The sequence below is a fragment of the Perognathus longimembris genome, chromosome 25, assembly GCF_023159225.1.
Source record: "Perognathus longimembris pacificus isolate PPM17 chromosome 25, ASM2315922v1, whole genome shotgun sequence".
NCBI lineage: Eukaryota > Metazoa > Chordata > Mammalia > Rodentia > Heteromyidae > Perognathus > Perognathus longimembris.
The window spans coordinates 11,246,243-11,262,820 of NC_063185.1; the positions used below are offsets into that span (position 1 = coordinate 11,246,243).

Consider the following 16,578-nt stretch of genomic DNA (forward strand, 5'->3'; position numbering starts at 1 on the left):
TCACAACCCTATATTGGGGGAGGCCCAACTGAGACCTGCTCTGAAGAAAAAAAATCAAGGAACAGGAGAGTAAAGAAGGCTAGTTCATATTTTAGATCATATGGCCAGGGAAGGGCTTGCTGAGGAAGAACTTCTGGTCTAGCTCATGACAAGATGGAGAGAACAATGCAAAGGTGTGTGTGTGTGTGTGTGTGTGTGTGTGTGTGTGTGTGTAAACCAGTACTGAGGCTTGAACTCAGTACTACCCACAAGGTAGATGTTCTACTATTTGAGCCAAACCTCCACTTTGAGCTTTTTTGCTAGTTTATTGGAGATAAGAGCCTGTGAGATTTGCCTGTCCAGGCTGGCTTTGCACAGGGATTCTCTGATGTCCTGAGTAGCTAGGATTGCAGGCAGGAGCCATTGAGCACAAAGGTTTAGAGGAGGAGGTTTCTAGAGAAGAGCAGAGGAAATCTGCAAAGGCTCTGCCTGATTTGTCAACTTCCCTTCCTTTCCCTTTTACTTTCTTTCCAAAAACAGCAAGATCAGCGTACCTAGGAGGAAAGCAAAAGCTGTAAGTGGATCACATCATATGGGCCCCACAGGCTGTACAGGTTCTCATGGATAGTTAATGTGAAGGAAAGCCACAGGTGAGTCCCCAAAGTTCACCTGGGTTTCTTAGGAAAAGGATGCCTCTGGCTGCTCTGTTACAGTGGTGTGCTCAGTATAAAAGATGTGTAATGTTTATTCATGACATTCACAGTAGTGGCAAGGTAGAGACAACCCCAACATCCATTGTTCCATAAAAAAAAAAATGCGGTACAGCCCTCCAACGGAGGGCTCATTCTTTAAAGGGAATGACATTTGGACCTATACTACAACATGAATGAATCTTTAAAACAGTGTAAGCGAAATAAACCAGATATACAAAAAAAAGTATGTTTCCACATACATGAGATATCAAAAAATACTCATATTTATAATACAAGCTATTCAGAGGCCTGAGAACTGAGGGTGGGAGCTTGAAGCCAGCCTAGGCAGAAACATCTGTGAGACTCTTATCTCCAGTTAAGTACCAAAACGCTGGAAGTAGAGCTGGGTCTCCACAGTAGAACATCAGCCTTGAGCAAAAATAATTCAACTTTCAAATGAAGAATGAATGAGGTGGCCAGCGCTGATGAGAAAGAGTGAGCTTTCTAGGTACAAAGATCTTCCTGGTCAGCTGAGAAGGAAGGACAGGGAAGACGGGAGAGTATATATATATATAGTTTTTTTTTTAATTTTATTTATTTATTTTTTGCCAGTCCTGGGGCTTGGACTCAGGGCCTGAGCACTGTCCCTGGCTTCTCTTTGCTCAAGGCTAGCACTCTACCACTTGAGCCACAGTGCCACTTCTGGCCATTTTCTATATATGTGGTGCTGGGGAATCGAACCCAGGGCTTCATGTATATGAGGCAAGCACTCTTGCCACTAGGCCATATTCCCAGACACGAGAGTTTTGATTATTATTATTATTGTTTTTGCCAGTCTTCAACTCTGGGCCAGTGGGTGCTGTTTCTGAGACTCTTTATGCTTAAGGCTTGTGCTCGACCACTTGAGCCACAGCACCACTCCTGTCCTTTTCTGAGTTTATTGGTGATCTGAGTCTCACAGACTTTCTTACCCAGGCTGGCTTCAAACCATGATACTCAGATCTCAGCCTCCTGAGTAGCTAAGATGACAGATGTGAGCCACTGCCTTCAAAGTTTTGTTACAGATGTTGAAACCCAAGCTGTGATGTCAGAAAAAAAAAGAACCGCTGCTCAGCCTGGAACTTGAAGAAAGGGGAGGCAGGAGTCCTCGGGGTGCAGAGCTAGGGCTATGGGTGGTAAGTCACCAGGATCAGTGGGCGTTCTGGAGAAGCAGAGAATCAAAGAGGGCACCTGTGGAGTGTGGCAGAGAGACAGAGGAGGGCATCAGGGAGGAAGCAGTTAAGGGATGAGCCCTGGGACAGGGGGCTCAGCTTCTCTGTGGTCCAGGCAGTCTCTCTTCAGACCCCTCCCCACAATGGCGCGCACACCACCCCATGTGGGGGCCACTGTGTCTTGTTTAGTGTCTCAGCCCTCAGTCATTTCAACTCCCAGGGCTTGGGGCTGCCTGGCACACGTGAGTGTCCCGTGATGGTTTGCTCAGTAAGGGCTGGATGGAGAAAGACACTGACCCGGGGAAAAGCTAACAGCGCGCGCACTCGTGGGAGCGGCCCTGCGTGAGGAATCCCTCCCCCCCCCCCCCCCCCGCGGACGGGCTCGGGCAGGCAGGTGTCACGGGGGGGGGGGGGAGCGGCTGCGGGCACTGACCGCACTCCGCGGTTTACACACGGGCGTGCGCACACCCAACAACAACTGGGGTCTTCCACAGGAAGAAACCCAGGGCCCGTGGGTGGAACAGGGCGCATGGATCACAGCATGGACCCCCTTCCCCCCCCCATTTCACGGCCGGAGATCTTAAGATTCCCGGAGTCAAAGCCGGTCTTGGGGGTCCTCAGGCTCCGGCCAAGGTGAGGGGGGTCCCCGGACTCCGGGGACTGGGCATCCGCGGGGCGCAAGCACTGTCGGCAAAGCCCGAGAAGCTGGACTTCTCCCTTCGTCCCCTCCACCCTCCCTCCCGTCCACGACCAGACCTTGCAGCAGCAGAGGAGGCCGGGATCGGATCCTGGGGCGCACTCGATCCCTGTCAAAACGCGCCCCGCGCAACAGCGCCCAGGCGCACCAGTTAGCGCCCAGCAACCCAACTCTAGCACTTTCTCACCGCCTCCGCGGGCGGGGGAGCCAGGAGTGGAGCGGGACGTACCATCGCCGCCCGGGAGTGGGGAGATCTGCTATCAGAACCCTCCCATCCCCCAGGTCGCACCTGGATATACTGGGCCACGCCTCGAGAAGGCAGAGGTGGACGGCTACTGAAGTTCTCTAGCACGCCTAAGAGAGGGTCTCGCGGGGCTGTTGGCTTCCCTGTGCCCGGCTTCGGCTGCGTCGGCGAATACGCCCCCCCGCAGCGGCCACGTAGTGGTAGCGTCCAGCTCCCCGGCCGGCGAGCGGCGGAAGTGCCGCGGAGTTGGAGCGGGGCCGGCGCCGCGGCCGCTTGTGCTCGCTGAGTTGCTGCTGCTGTTGCCGCCGCCGCCGCCGCCGCCGCCGCCGCCGGGCGGACGCGCGCTGACGGGCGCGGAGCCTGGAGCCGGGCGGCGCGGCGAGGCGGCGCGGCGGGGCGCGGCGGGGGCGGACTGGTCCTGATGAGGCGGAAGGAGAAGCGGCTTCTGCAGGCGGTGGCTCTGGTCCTGGCGGCCCTGGTCTTCCTGCCCAACGTGGGGCTGTGGGCTCTGTACCGCGAGCGGCAGCCCGACGGCACCCCGGGGGGTTCGGGAGGCGCGCTGGTCCCCGCGGCCGGACAGGTGAGTGCCTGAGGGAGTGGGGTGCGGCCAGGACACCCCCAGCTCCCTCCCCCGGGTCTGATTTTACTTCAGACCTGCAACTCCTTCCTCCTCCTCCTCCTCCTGTCGGTGCCCTCGGAGGCAGCGCCCGAAGAGTCGGCGCTTCTTCCCATTCCACCCCCACCCCACGACCCAAGATGGGGTAAGTCGAGGCTCCGAGGAGGACAGGAAGTTGCCCACTCGTAAGAGTTAGAATGAGAACCCAGGGCTCCTTGGTGGCCAGTCTGGGACTTTTATGTCTAATTTCCACCCTTGACCGTCAGTCCTCCTGTGTGTGGCCCTCTCCCGTCCTGTCCCCTGACCTGCCCCAGCGTCCTCCTTCTGGGGGAGTTCCCGGTCAGCACGCCTGTGTCCCTGGGTGTGATGCCTTCTGTAAGGTAGGACCAGGTGTCCTCATCCTCTCCGCTCCCCTCCCTCACCCCCACCTGCTGATCCTGGTGTTTCTACTCAGGCCCATCCCTTTCGCGTTTTTACCATTTGCACAAGGGGACCGACCCCCTGGACACCCCCTCCTTCCCACCCCCCCCTCCCTAGTCGCCTTTCCCCATCCTGTTTCTTTCTCAGGTCCTGTGGGTTCCTTAGGGAGTGAGTGCAAAGATCCTCTTGGAGCTTCAGGTCCCTTGGATGGGGTGAAAGGTGAATTTCTGGTTCTTGAGGAATTTGCCACCCTTGACTCTCCAGGAGTAGTACAGAGGTGACCCCCCCCCCCCGGGATCCCCCAAAATGTCCCAGAGCGCTGTTGCCTGAGGGTAAATGCCACATGCCTTCCTTCTCCCCTCTGAATTGCTGGGACCTGGTATTTGTTGCAGCCCAAACTGTGTTCATAATTGTTTCTGCCTCTTTGAAACTCACTCATGTCCGTGCACATGGGTACATGCATTTGGGCTAAATTAGCATTTTTTTCCTTCTGTGTGTGCTTGTGTGTGTGCATGCTCAGATCCTGGGTCTTGAACTCAGGACCTGGGTGCTGTCCTTTTCACTCGTAACTGGTGCTCTACCCACTGATCCACAGCTCCACTTCTGGCTTTTTGGTGGGTCATTGTACTTACAGACTTTCCTGCTTAGGGTAGCTTAGAACCAGGAGTCTCAGCTCTCAGCCTCCTTCGTAGCTAGGATTGATTATAGGTTTGAGCCCCCCCAGGGCCTGGCTCAGGCTAGCATTTTCCTGTTCAATCACATCTCTCCAACTCTCATATCTTGGCAAGTCTATGCATGCTTGAATTGCTTCCTATAGTGGGGCATTTCATATTTGCTTACCAGATTTTAGTGGTCCAGTTGGAAGTGGGTAATTTGTGTATCAGGGTCAGACTTGACTGACTGTTGGCTGGCCTCAAGGGAAGAGGTTGACTTTTTGGGGGGGTGACGTTTTTCCTTTCTCCTTTATGTCATGCTGCTGTCTGGGCATTTTGGTATCTTAAGCACAGAGGGCTCTTTGCCACAGGGCTAATCAATTGGAGCTTAGCAATTACTCTAGTTAATTGTTACAAACCATCCAGAGGAGTTGGCTTGATCTTTATGGTAGATCTTTACTGTTCAGAAACTGAAGTTAATAAGCTTCTTTCCTAAACCCTGGGTTCAACCCCTGATAGCCAGCCTAGCCTTCCCCCCCCAACCCCCAAGTTCTATATCTAGTGTGTTTTTCTTTCTTGAAATCTCTTTCCTCAATTCCTATCCTGTACCAGTGTCAAGGTGAAGAGGCCAGGGTTCTATGCTCAGCTCTGCCATTAACTTGCTGTGTGTTCCTTATCTACCACCTCCATCTCTGAGCCCTTTGTCCATTTGTAAAGTATGGTTGTTGCTAATTGCCAGCGGACAGTGATGTGAACAGTGAGTAAGTAGAGGGCTGTTTCTTTTTTCCTGGGGCATTGTCTCTTGTAGCCTCCTTAGGTTAAGGAGCTTTGTACTGATGGAGCCGAGAGGCAAAGAGGTTGTGTCCTGCCCAAATGCATCTCTCTTGTGGAATAGCTGTGGCTAGGTCTCTATGAGCTCTTGACCACCTGCCTCTGCCTAAGGAAAGCTCTTACATTTCAGTTGTGGTAGGTGCCAGACAAGTGCTGATTTTCATTTTCTATAGACCCAGATGTGTAGGGAGGTCAAGGTCAACTGCCCGTTGGGCCTGAGCTTTCAAAGAAAATTACTCACATGTACAAGAAGGTATTGATTGAGTAAAGCAGGCTTTGGGGCAGAAAGAGAGGAGAGCAACAGCTGGATGCTCCTCTGAGCTCCTAGCTATAATGTGTGTGGATAGGCTCATGGGGTAGTTTGATTCTTGTTTATTCCCCCCCTTTTTTTTTCTGGAATAGCGTAAGGTGGTGAATGGGGTTGGTGTTTCAAGGATTGTCAACTGGTTGTTCTTCCTTTAAAGAAAATTTCCCCTTCCTGGGTGCAGCAGAAAGGAGCTCTTTTCCAACGCTAGGCTTTTCTAGGTGCTACAGGATTCAGCATTCAGCTGCAGCCTTTCAGGAAGATCCTGCCAAATTTTCACACAGCCCTTTTGTGTTCTACTCTCCTGCAGATGCAGAGCCCTGGGCTTGGCCTTCTCGGTCAGTTCCTTGTTTGAATGGCAGCTGGCCTTGAAGGAAGAGGCTGACTTCTTTCTTCCAGTCCTCATTGCACACTGTCCCAGAGCATGCATGCATCAGACTGCTGTCCGGAAAATCTGCTATCTGGGAGCATTCAGAGCTGTTTTGAAGAGTTGACGGGTTCTAAGCTTAGCCTGTCACTCTGGTCCTTGAGAACCTTCCCAGAGTACCTCGTTGATCTTCCTGGCAGAAGTCACCATGGAGGCTTTGGAGGGAATTCTTGACAGGACTTTTGTCCAAAAGAAAATGAGGTTCCTTGTGGCTTTGAGAGAAGTTTATCTGAGGGCAACATACCCACGATTTGAACAGTCCTTTTTAACTCCTGGATTCCTCCACTGACATTAGAAAGAGCACTTATCTATCTGCTAGAATGTAAGTGACAGAACTGCCACCCAGGTCATCCTGAGTGTGTCTCTGGGGCTGGGCAGGACATCTGATTTATAAAGGACACAGAATGCTTCTAGGGTTTCTGCATTCATCTGGTCAGACAGCTGGCTTCTCAGAAAGCTGCAGACCAAGCAGGAAAGCCAACCGTGATGCCATCTTTCTTTTAATTTGGGGCTTGCTCTCATTACTTCCCCCTTCCTCCCCCCCACCCCCCCAGCCCTACCAATCTGCCTAACATCTTGGTTTAATTCTAGAATCTGTTTCATATTTCAGGCTTGGGAACTGGTTATTAAAAGCCCACGTTAGGAAACTTGATGCGGTCCCTCCCCACTTCTGAGCCATACTCTCTGGTGAGAAATGACTTCATTGGATAATAGCATCTGTGGAATGGAAATTGGTGGGATAATGGAATACCAATGACTTTAATTTTCAAGTATCAGGAGTTTTTCTCATGTCAGAGCTGAACTTTATTCTTAGCACATGCAATAATTAATACTTCCCTCTCTCCTCCCCCCTTTCCTTCCAGTCTTCCTCATAGCAGAATCTTGCCCATTAGAAAGTTAAGTGCATGGAAATGTAGCCTGGGATGATTTCTATAATTTTCTTCATAGGGGCTGGTAGCCTTTAGATTGCTAATCACTGTCTGCTTACTTGGGTGAAGTCTGATGTCACTGGGGAAGGGCTGTTGATTGATAGCCAAGCAAATCTCCCTGTGTTGTTGTTTTCCTGGACATGATTCTACCAAGGAACCCCACTGATAATGGTCTGGGGAGAGGGCCTGATTTCTGGTCATCTTTCCTGCCCTAAATTCATTCAGTGACCTTAGGAAAGTTGTTTATCTTCTCTGGGTGCCCGATTCCTCCTTTGTGAAGTTAGTTTAGGTTTCCAAAGGAGGGAAGGCAAATAGTATTAGAATGGTGCTTCCCCTCCTGTGATCAAGACAGACATTACTAACTAATCTCTCCAATCCTGTGGTTAGAGCAGACCTTACTAATTAAGCCTACTAAGCCTGGACTCAGCTGGTCTCAGACTAGTTCTCAGTACTGCTGCTCGGGTGAAGTTAAGGATGTAGTAACTCTGGTGATCTAAGAAGTAGGTAATTTGACAAAGAGTGAACCAAAGCAGTGGTGGTACTCACTGGACCCTGTGTGAAAATAAACTGTACAATCTGTGGATGGGAATGGGAAGGAAAAACTCAGAGAGAGTGAAGGAAGGGGGGTGGTGACATGTTCAAAAAGAAATGTACTGTTTACCTGACTCATGTAACTCTAACCCCTCTATACATCACCTTTATACTAACAACAACAAAACATTTTTTAATGAAAGGTATTTTGTTAGGCTTTTGTAAGGTCCTGTGGTTCTGAGTTTAAAAGCACATATTGGCAAGATCTGGACAATAGGCCTCTGTATGTAACCTCTGGGGAGGCTCTAACCTGAGAGCTTGTTCATATTATAATGCCTTCTTTCAGGCTGTGGTCTAAAGATGTTCAGCCTTCAATCTGTTGGCTCCAGTGACAGATAACAGATAAGAGAATCAATCATGAAAAAGCAAAGGTCTATTGAAAAGATAACCATCTAGCAACAATTAGGTAACCATTTAATTATTCCTTGTCTACCGTCAGCTGTTCTATGAAGATGGCATCCAGAATGTCATCCCTGTGTAAAAAAATACCTGGAGGTGAACTTGGCAAGCTGGAAGGATGTCCTATAGCAGCTAATTGCTCCTGACAATGTTATGTATCAGAGTCAGAGAAAAACTTACATGAAACTCTTGTTTCTCCAACAGCTACAATGGAATGGGGAATGGAGGTAGCTTCTACAGCCAATGTAGCATGACCATTGGAATGGGGAGCAGGGGCGGGCTGTGCCCAAGAAGTGTATTGTGGCCTCAGTAAGTGGTGATGTCTTGAGACAATGTGTTCTTTGTCATAGCACAAGATGTGGCACTTGAAGACACGATTGTCACTGAGTGATTAAGTGTTAAAGTGGGCATGAGGTGCTTCAGAAGTCATTGGTGGAAACTGAGGCAGGGAATGGGATATCACGTACTTGGGTTCTATGAATGCCACATCTCTGTTACCCACTTTCTTTCCCCATGCCCTCCCTCCCCTACCCTCCTTCCTCCACCCTCCTTCCCCCCAACCTCTGCTTTGGTACTTAATTGGAGATCAGAGTCCATGGACTTTTCTGGCTTTGTACCAAGATCCTTAGATCTTAGCCTTCCAAGTGATGCCTGATGTTTTTGTTTTTATGGACTCATTTTTGTAGATTTTCTTTACAACCTTTTTACTTCATACTAGTTTTGGTGGTACTGAGATTTGAATTCAGAGCCTTGCACTTGCTCACTTGTTTGCTTGGCCAGGCCCTACCACTTTAGCCATGCCTCTAGCTCTCTCTCTTTCTCTCTCTCTTGCTGGTTGTTTTTTTTTTTTCCAGTCCTGGGGCTTGAACTCAGGGCCTGAGCACTGTCCCTGGCTTCTTTTTGCTCAAGGCTAGCACTCTGCCACTTGAGTCACAGCACTACTTCTGGCCGTTTTCTATATATGTGGTGCTAGGGAATCGAACCCAGGGCTTCATGTATATGAGGTAAGCGCTCTTGCCACTAGGCCACATTCCCAGCCCTTGCTGGTTATTTTTTTTATTTTTTTATTTTTTGGCCAATCCTGGGCCTTGGACTCCGGGCCTGAGCACTGTCCCTGGCTTCTTCCCGCTCAAGGCTAGCACTCTGCCACTTGAGCCACAGCGCCGCTTCTGGCCGTTTTTTTCTGTATATGTGGTGCTGGGGAATCGAACCTAGGGCCTCGTGTATTCGAGGCAGGCACTCTTGCCACTAGGCTATATCCCCAGCCCCTTGCTGGTTATTTTTTAAGATAGGAGCTCCTGAACGTTTCTGCCCTGGCTAGCCTTGAACTGTGAACCTCTTGCTCTCAGTCTCTGGAGTTGCTAGGATTATTGGCTTTACTTGTATATATTTTTTTAATTTTTAGTTAAGCACTGGGCACTTGTGCCATGCCTCCAGCCTCATTTTGTATAGGTTATTCTTGAGGTAGGATCTCATTTTGTGTCTGGACTATGAGTCTTCTGCTTCCTTGTATCACTGGGAAGGACAGACAGGTGCTTTAGTACCGTGTCCAGTCATTGTTCATCTCCCATAGCTGGGATACCAAGCATGCCCCACTGCTTCAAGTCATTGGTTGAGGTGAAGTCTCTCAACCTATTTTTTTTTGGGGGGGGGGGCCCCAGGCTGGCCTCAAACTCTGATCCTTCAGTCTTTACCTCCTCAGTAGCTAGGATTACAGGTCTGAATCACCATGCCTAATAACCTAAAGGTAACAAAGAGATTCAATAGGAAAGTAGTTAAATTAAAAGTGTGGTACGTGGCACTATGGCTGCTATCCATGAAAAATAGGGCCACCTCACTATCACGTGCAAGTAACAGAATGAATTGAGACAGGCGGGTTTAAATGAGGAAGAAGACACACAGGCTTCCTGGGACTCTAGTTAGCTTCAGGTATGGTATGATCCAGAAGTCTGTGGCACGCCTCTAAGCTCTCTTGGTTCTGACTTTCTCTATCTTAGACTCAGCACTCCGCACTCCCCACCCCCACCCCCCGTGGTAGTAAAATATGATAACTCTTTCCAACCTTATATACATACTCAGATCCTGGAAGAGAGAATCTGCCTCTCTTGCCTCCATAGAAAAGAGAATCAATGTCTTTTCCTATCATCTCAGCATGATCTGTTTAACTCTTATTGGTCCAGTTTGGATCTGATGTGTTCATTAGGTTAGATTCATTCACAGTCACCCGTCCGGAAGGTGGGCTGTGCTGGGTGAGTTAACCTACCTTAGAGCTAGGGGTGGGATTGGGCCACCCAGATCCTATAGAAAGAACATTTACACCCAGAAGAATCTGGCTGCTTCTGGTTGTAGAAAAGATGCTTTGAGAAGAGCCGGTCAGATGTCCACTCCAGAGCCCTGCTGACGTCATGGGGACCGGTCTTGGTCCTCAGAAGACCCATCTCTGCCACTCTGGACCAACCATCTTTGTGCAGCACTGAGCCTGCATCTTGTAGATCGGCACTCTCTGACATCCTTGGGACTGAAAGGCTAACTGCATGGGCCTCAGTTTCTCATGGCGGGGGATGGGGAGAGCTGGGGTTGCCAGCCTTGTCGCCTCTCGATGAGTAGTTAAAAGCGATCCTCACTGATTATTAGCTTATCAATCCTGTGGCTGCCTTCCCTTCTCCCTTCTGCCTTCCCAGATGTCCCGAGAGCTGCCCTTTGCTCAACCATACACAAGTCAGCTCACTAAAAATCTCTTGAGCTGAAAAAGAACTTCTCTCTTTTCAGCTTCCACTTTTTTTTTCCCCCCAGCCTGGCCCTCCTAGCTGGAGGAGGCGGAGTGTTCATATTTTGGAAGCTAGAGGAAGCTAAACAATTCCGCTTGCAGTGGGTGGGTGGGTGTGTATTTATCCATGTGTAGCTGGCTCTCCATGTGGCTCTCTTCTGAAGCACACAGAAATGCTGGTACTATACCCAGGATGCACAGCCTTTTATGGTGGACTTGGTGTTTGAGCCTGTTGAGTCTCTGACCCAACACAGACCCTCCATCACTTGGTTCTTCCACATCTGACTACAGGGCCACATCTGACAGAGGGCCATCTCCCCACTTGCTCTCCCCCTCCTCCCCCTGCAGTGAGTGATCTTCTGTAGGAGTGAAGTTGTCTGAGCAGAGGAGAGACTGTTATCCTGTGACGGAATGTTTTTTGGTTGCCTATGAGGTCACTTAGAGACGCTGTGAGCTTGAAGAAGCCCCTTTGTCTCACCCTTCCCCTGCCCTTATACTTTGAGTGCGTGCGAGGGGACAGCGCGTGTATAGGACTTTAGCTTTGACCTTCCCTGTTTGATTCAGATCCATGGGCCTTGTGGGGTGGGGGCAAGTCACTTGACCTTTGCGCTTGGATGTCTTGATCTGTAAAAGGAAAATAATGTGAACTATTTGGGGGTTTCTTTGGCGCATTAAATGAGTCACAGAGCAAAACCCTGAACATATATAACATGGGGTACAGATTCCATTATTAGCTACAGAACAATCTAAGGGGCGGCAGTGCTGCTGGGCCTGGCTTGTGCCTCGGTGCCTACGGTGCCCCTTTATGGAAGATGAGCTTTCTGAGGTTAAGCGCTGGGGCAGGCTCAGGATTGGGAACAGGGGAGGACAGGCACAGTCTGATTTTGGTTGTAGCGAGGAGGCTGTGTGTGCAGAGCCTTCTGTGCATTCCTTACCCTGATTTTTTGGCACTTCAAGTGATCCCTGGGGTCCCTTTCTGCTTCCCAGCTCAGGAGAGCCCATACCCTCAGCACTCAGAGAGAGCCTGCCATCTGTAGCCAGTATGCTTGCTGACGCTAGCCTCAGGAGGTGCTGGCTGTTTTAGTTCTCCTGAGCCTCCGTTTTCTCAGCTGCCTCCTCTGATCAGAGCCCCTTCCAAGGGCTGTTTGAAGGAGCACTGTTCTATGGTGACCCAGAGCCCTTCATATGATTCTTTCATGAAGCTCAGAAGGATTTCTAATCTTCCCAGAGGTCACTTCTGTGTTTCCTGTTTTTGTATCAGTACTGGGACTTGAACTCAGACCCTGGTTGCTCTGCCTTAGGTTTTTTTGTTTTTGTTTTTTTTCCCCCTCAAGGCTAGCTCTCCACCATTTGTTTTGTTCTGTTTTTTTGCCAGTCCTGGGGCTTGGGCTCAAGGCCTGAACACTCTCCCTGGCTTCTTTCTGCTCAAGGCTAGCACACTACCACTTGAGCCATTAGTGCCACTTTTGGCCTTTTCTGTTTATATGGTGCTGAGGAATCAAACCCATGGCTTCATGCATACAAGGCAAGCACTCCACCACTAAGCCCTATTCCCAGCCCCTAACTCTCTACCATGTGAACCACAGCTCTACTCCTGGCTTTTTTGGTGGTTTCATGAAGATAAGAGTCTCACAGCCTGTCTTGCCTGGGGTGGCTTTGAACTATGATCTTCAGATCTCAGCTTCCTGAGTAGTTAGGTTTTAGGGGGTGAGCCACAGGCACCTGGCTCTGACATTACTTCTTGACCATAGGATCTCACCTCAGCTCTTATCCCTTTCACTTTTTGTGGCATCTTTGCTGAATTTGAGGGACAGGAGGGAGAGAGAGAGAAGAGTAATTGGTGCTCATTACTGTTGGAGCTGGCTGGGCAGGAAGCCTGGCTTTGAGGAATGGTTCTTTCTGAGCTTCAGGGTGCTTCAGAAGCTCCAGGTAGCCTATTAAGGATGGAGCCTCCTGGGCCTAGATCCTTGGAGTGCAATAAGGGCCGGTCTGTAGTAGGCTAAGGATCCCATCTTTCAATCCAATTGAGGGCCCTGCAGAGAGCCTCTTCTTTGTGAGAGATCTCTCCTTCCCCAGGGGTCCATTCCACTCTCCCCTGACGCCTTAGAGTGCTGGGGAGTACCTTTGTCTGGAGCTCCCAGTCTTGCTGGTGAGCACCAAAAGGGCTCTGTGGTGCCTGGGGGCAGTGGCCCTGGGTCAGATGTCACAGACATGTCAGGGCTGGGGGCCTGCTGGCCTTGGCAGTGCCGTTCTGAGTCCCTCTGCCGTGGGCTCTGTGGACTGGCAGGGCTCCTGGGCTTGGTTTCCTGTACCACCTATAATGTCACCCTTCTAGAGTAGGTCTGTGCCTTCCTGATTTGGCCTTGTAAGTGGGGAAGGGCCATCCTGGAAAGAGTGGCATGTGGAGACCCTGTGGGGGTCGGGAATAAGCTGGCACAGACAAAAGGACAATAGAGTAGAATTGTGAACTATCCCAATTCAATTTCCAAGCCAATTTCCATCAGGGTCTGTTGGTAGCTCCATGCCTGACCTATACAAGGCGTGTCAGATTTCTTCTCCCTCAAATGAGCTTAAGTTAACCCTTGGCTTCCTAGTGTCCCCGTGATGGTGAGATTAAGCTCCAGTGGTGGGGACCCTGCTGAGAGGTGAATTAATGCCCCCAGTGCACTCAACTAGGGAGCCATCTCCACCGAGATGCTCCAGTGTGCGTCCACCTGTGTGTGGGCAGCTGGCCCACGTGGCTGGCCTTGGATAGATGTCTGAGGAACTGCCCGTCCTCCCCCTGGGGTTCAAAGAGTTGCTGGAGGAGATGATCACTGAGAACCCAGGACCACCAAGGTCTTGGGCTGGTTGCTGTTGACTCCAGAATGCTCTTCCAGTGCCTGGCGACAGTGCCAGGACAGTGATTAGAGCCTGGGCCACGTGCTGTGTGGGAGCCAAGCGCTGGTTGGCCAGGGTCATATGTCTGTGTGGCCCACCTCTGTGGGGTACAGATGGCGTCTCGGGAAGCAGGTTGCCGAGCACAGCAGTGGGGTGCTGGCATTTCTGGAGGAAGGGCGTTTTCTTAAATAAAGAGAACAGGTTGGAAACATCTGGAAGGAGGCTTGTGAGAGCGACTTCCTGCTGCTTTGGGGTATTGTGTTCTCAACTGAAAACGGTTCCTTTTTGCCAGTTTCCTCCTGAGTATTGATCTAGGTCGGCTGTTGACAGGGAAAACGTGTATGTGCGTCCATGTCTTATTTGTGAAATAATTGGTCTCTCCGTCTGCCATCTAACTTTACCAAGAAGTTAATGATTCTCTTCTTGGAGCAGCTTGTCTTGTTGGTCAGTAATTTGGCTCGCTGGCTAGTTTATTAATACATCTTATTAGTAGCTGTTTTCTTTAGAGATCTTCTTTTATTAGTTCATTTGACCTTCACATTAAAAAAAAGTGTCTTACATGCAACTTCCTACAGAAGTTGGAAACCAGTGGCTTTGGGATTGTAACCTAGAGGTAAGTTCTATGTGACCTAGCCACCGCTGACCTTTAATGATCAGATGTGTTTATTTTTTTGTACTGGTGCTTGAAACTTGGGGTCTAGGTGCTTGCTGTTTCTTAGCTTTTTCACTCAAGGCTGGCACTGTATCACTTCATTCACAGCTTTGCTTCTGGCTTTTTGGTGGTTAATTGGAAATAAGAGACTCAAGGACTTTCCTGCCTGGGCTGGCTTTCAACCTTGGTCTTCAGATCTCAGACTCCTGAGGAGCTAGGATTACAGGCTGGAGACACTTGTTAGATGTCTCGCGCATGTGCGCGCGCGTGTGCGTGTGTGTGTGTGTGTGTGTGTGTGTGTATGTGTGTTCTGGGTTTGAACTCAGGGCCTGCATGCTGTCCCTGAGCTTTTTTGTTTTTGCTGAAGGCTAGCACTGTACCACTTGAGTCACAGCTCCACTTCTTTTTGGTGGTTTTTTGGAGGTAAAAGTCTCATGGACTGTCTTGCTCAGGCTGGCTTTGAACCATTTATGCTCAAATCTCAGCCACCCGAGTTGCTGAGATCACAGATGTGAGCCACTGGTGCCCGCTGGATGTTTCTCATTTTACATGTTTGTAAATTGCCAGTAGCATAACATTGGATGAGTTTATATATTTGTAGGACCTATTCTTATTTCTTGCTTTTAGGGGGAAGTCAGAAAGCTGAGCAGCTGGACTCAGGTTCTAGGATCCTAACTATGCTGGACTGGGTAGCAGCTACTCCTCTGGAGAGGCCTCAGGTCTCCTGAGGGCCGCAATACCAGCCACCCTTTGTGGTTTCAACCCTGGATGCTTCATCCTTTGAGGAAGCCCGCCAGCAGTGGGAGACATTTGGGTTTAGAGCTCTACTTTATTAGCTATACACTTCTAGTAGATTCTTTGTGAGGCAGGATAGGGCTTATGTGCCCCTTCTTAAGGTCCCCATAGCTTTGAAAACAGAGGTTCAAAGAGCTGAGTGACACACCGTCACAAAGCCAGCGCAGTGAGCCAGAGCCTTCTGACTCGAAGATCAATACACTTTCCAGAGGAGGAAGTGATTGCTTGGAAAAATAAGTATATTGTCCTTGGCCACTGAACTGGCTCACTCAAGTTTATATTCTGATGTCTGCTCTAATGCAGAAACCATTTCCCTTGCTTCTTTCTCTCTGTCTCTAGGCCTCTGCGTCTGAAGACTTCTCTAAGGCAGCTCATTCCATCTAAGGTGAGAGCTGCCATGGCTTTATGAGCTACTATGTGGGTAACAGAGTCGACTTTGTTTTCTGCCTTGGACTTCCTGGCATGTCAGAAAACTCCAGAATGTGCATTCCTGTGATTGGGAGAGTGTTAGGATGTGAGAGAAATGGGAGAGAAGACAGCTTTCCAAGCAGAAATGGTCCCTCCTACATTTCCTTGTCAGAGGGAGCTTTAGAGGCATCCCAAATTTTTGTGAAAAAGTAAGACCGCAGGTGGGCGTCCCCGGTGACTCCCTATCTCAAGCCTATAATCTTACTTAGGAGGCTGAGATCTGAGCATCTGAGATTCAAAATCTGGGAGACTCTTCTCTCCAATGAACCACCAAAAAAGCCAGACATGGAGCTGTGGCTCAAGTGGATAGAGTGTTAGCCTTGAGCCCCAAAGCTCTCCGTGCAAGCTCCAGGACTGTCACAGAAAAAAAAAGGGCGGGGACAGGGGCTGGGCTTGTCCATTTTTTGCCCCAGTCCTGTCCCCACCTGCCCTTCCTTGGGGCAGTTGTCAGAGGCTGTGGCAAGGGGTGAGTCATCACCTCATCAGGGGTGGTGGTGGTGGTGGGAAGAGGGTCTTCCAGTGGTGTCCCTCATGGGTCCCTGTTCTCCTGCCTGTTTCTCCCTCCCTTCCCCATGCAGTTTCCCTCTGTTCTCTGCTTTCCCCTGGCAGCGGGTGACACAGCTGACTGCTCCTGCCACCAAGGCCCTGCCAGCGAACAATGGGCCACATTAAGAGGGCTGCCAGGTGCCATGCCAGAGGTATTAAAGGGACATTTGATTACTTTTAACCTGAATCGCCAGGCTTTGTACTCTTTCACTCTGCAGCAGTTAAAGGGCAGGAAAAGCCCAGTATGGATTTCTTTCCCTCTGGGCTTTGTGGGGTTCTCTTTGTAGTGTTAAGTGTGCCTCTTTCACCCCAACCTTGCTCTCAACCATCTCCTCTCTGTATTTGTGTCACTTCTTCTGTCCCCCTCATTCCCAGTTGGCGTTGGTATGTGTGTGTATGTTTGTGTTTGTGTTTGTGTATAGTGGCTATAAGCTACCATTCTGGAACCCACAACTGCCCCTTGTCCTGTCTCTCTTA

At 50.0% G+C, this 16,578-nt stretch overlaps 1 protein-coding gene across 1 annotated transcript in view; it reads left to right on the forward strand.

The window, feature by feature from the left end:
* Positions 1-3,147: 3,147 nt before the first annotated feature.
* Galnt10 (polypeptide N-acetylgalactosaminyltransferase 10) overlaps positions 3,148-16,578 on the forward strand; it is a 165,582-nt gene continuing 152,151 nt past the window's right edge. The window contains exon 1 of the mRNA XM_048334333.1: positions 3,148-3,403. Coding sequence (XP_048190290.1) covers positions 3,245-3,403 — 159 coding nt within the window. The 5' untranslated portion in view covers positions 3,148-3,244. The remainder of the gene's footprint in view (positions 3,404-16,578) is intronic.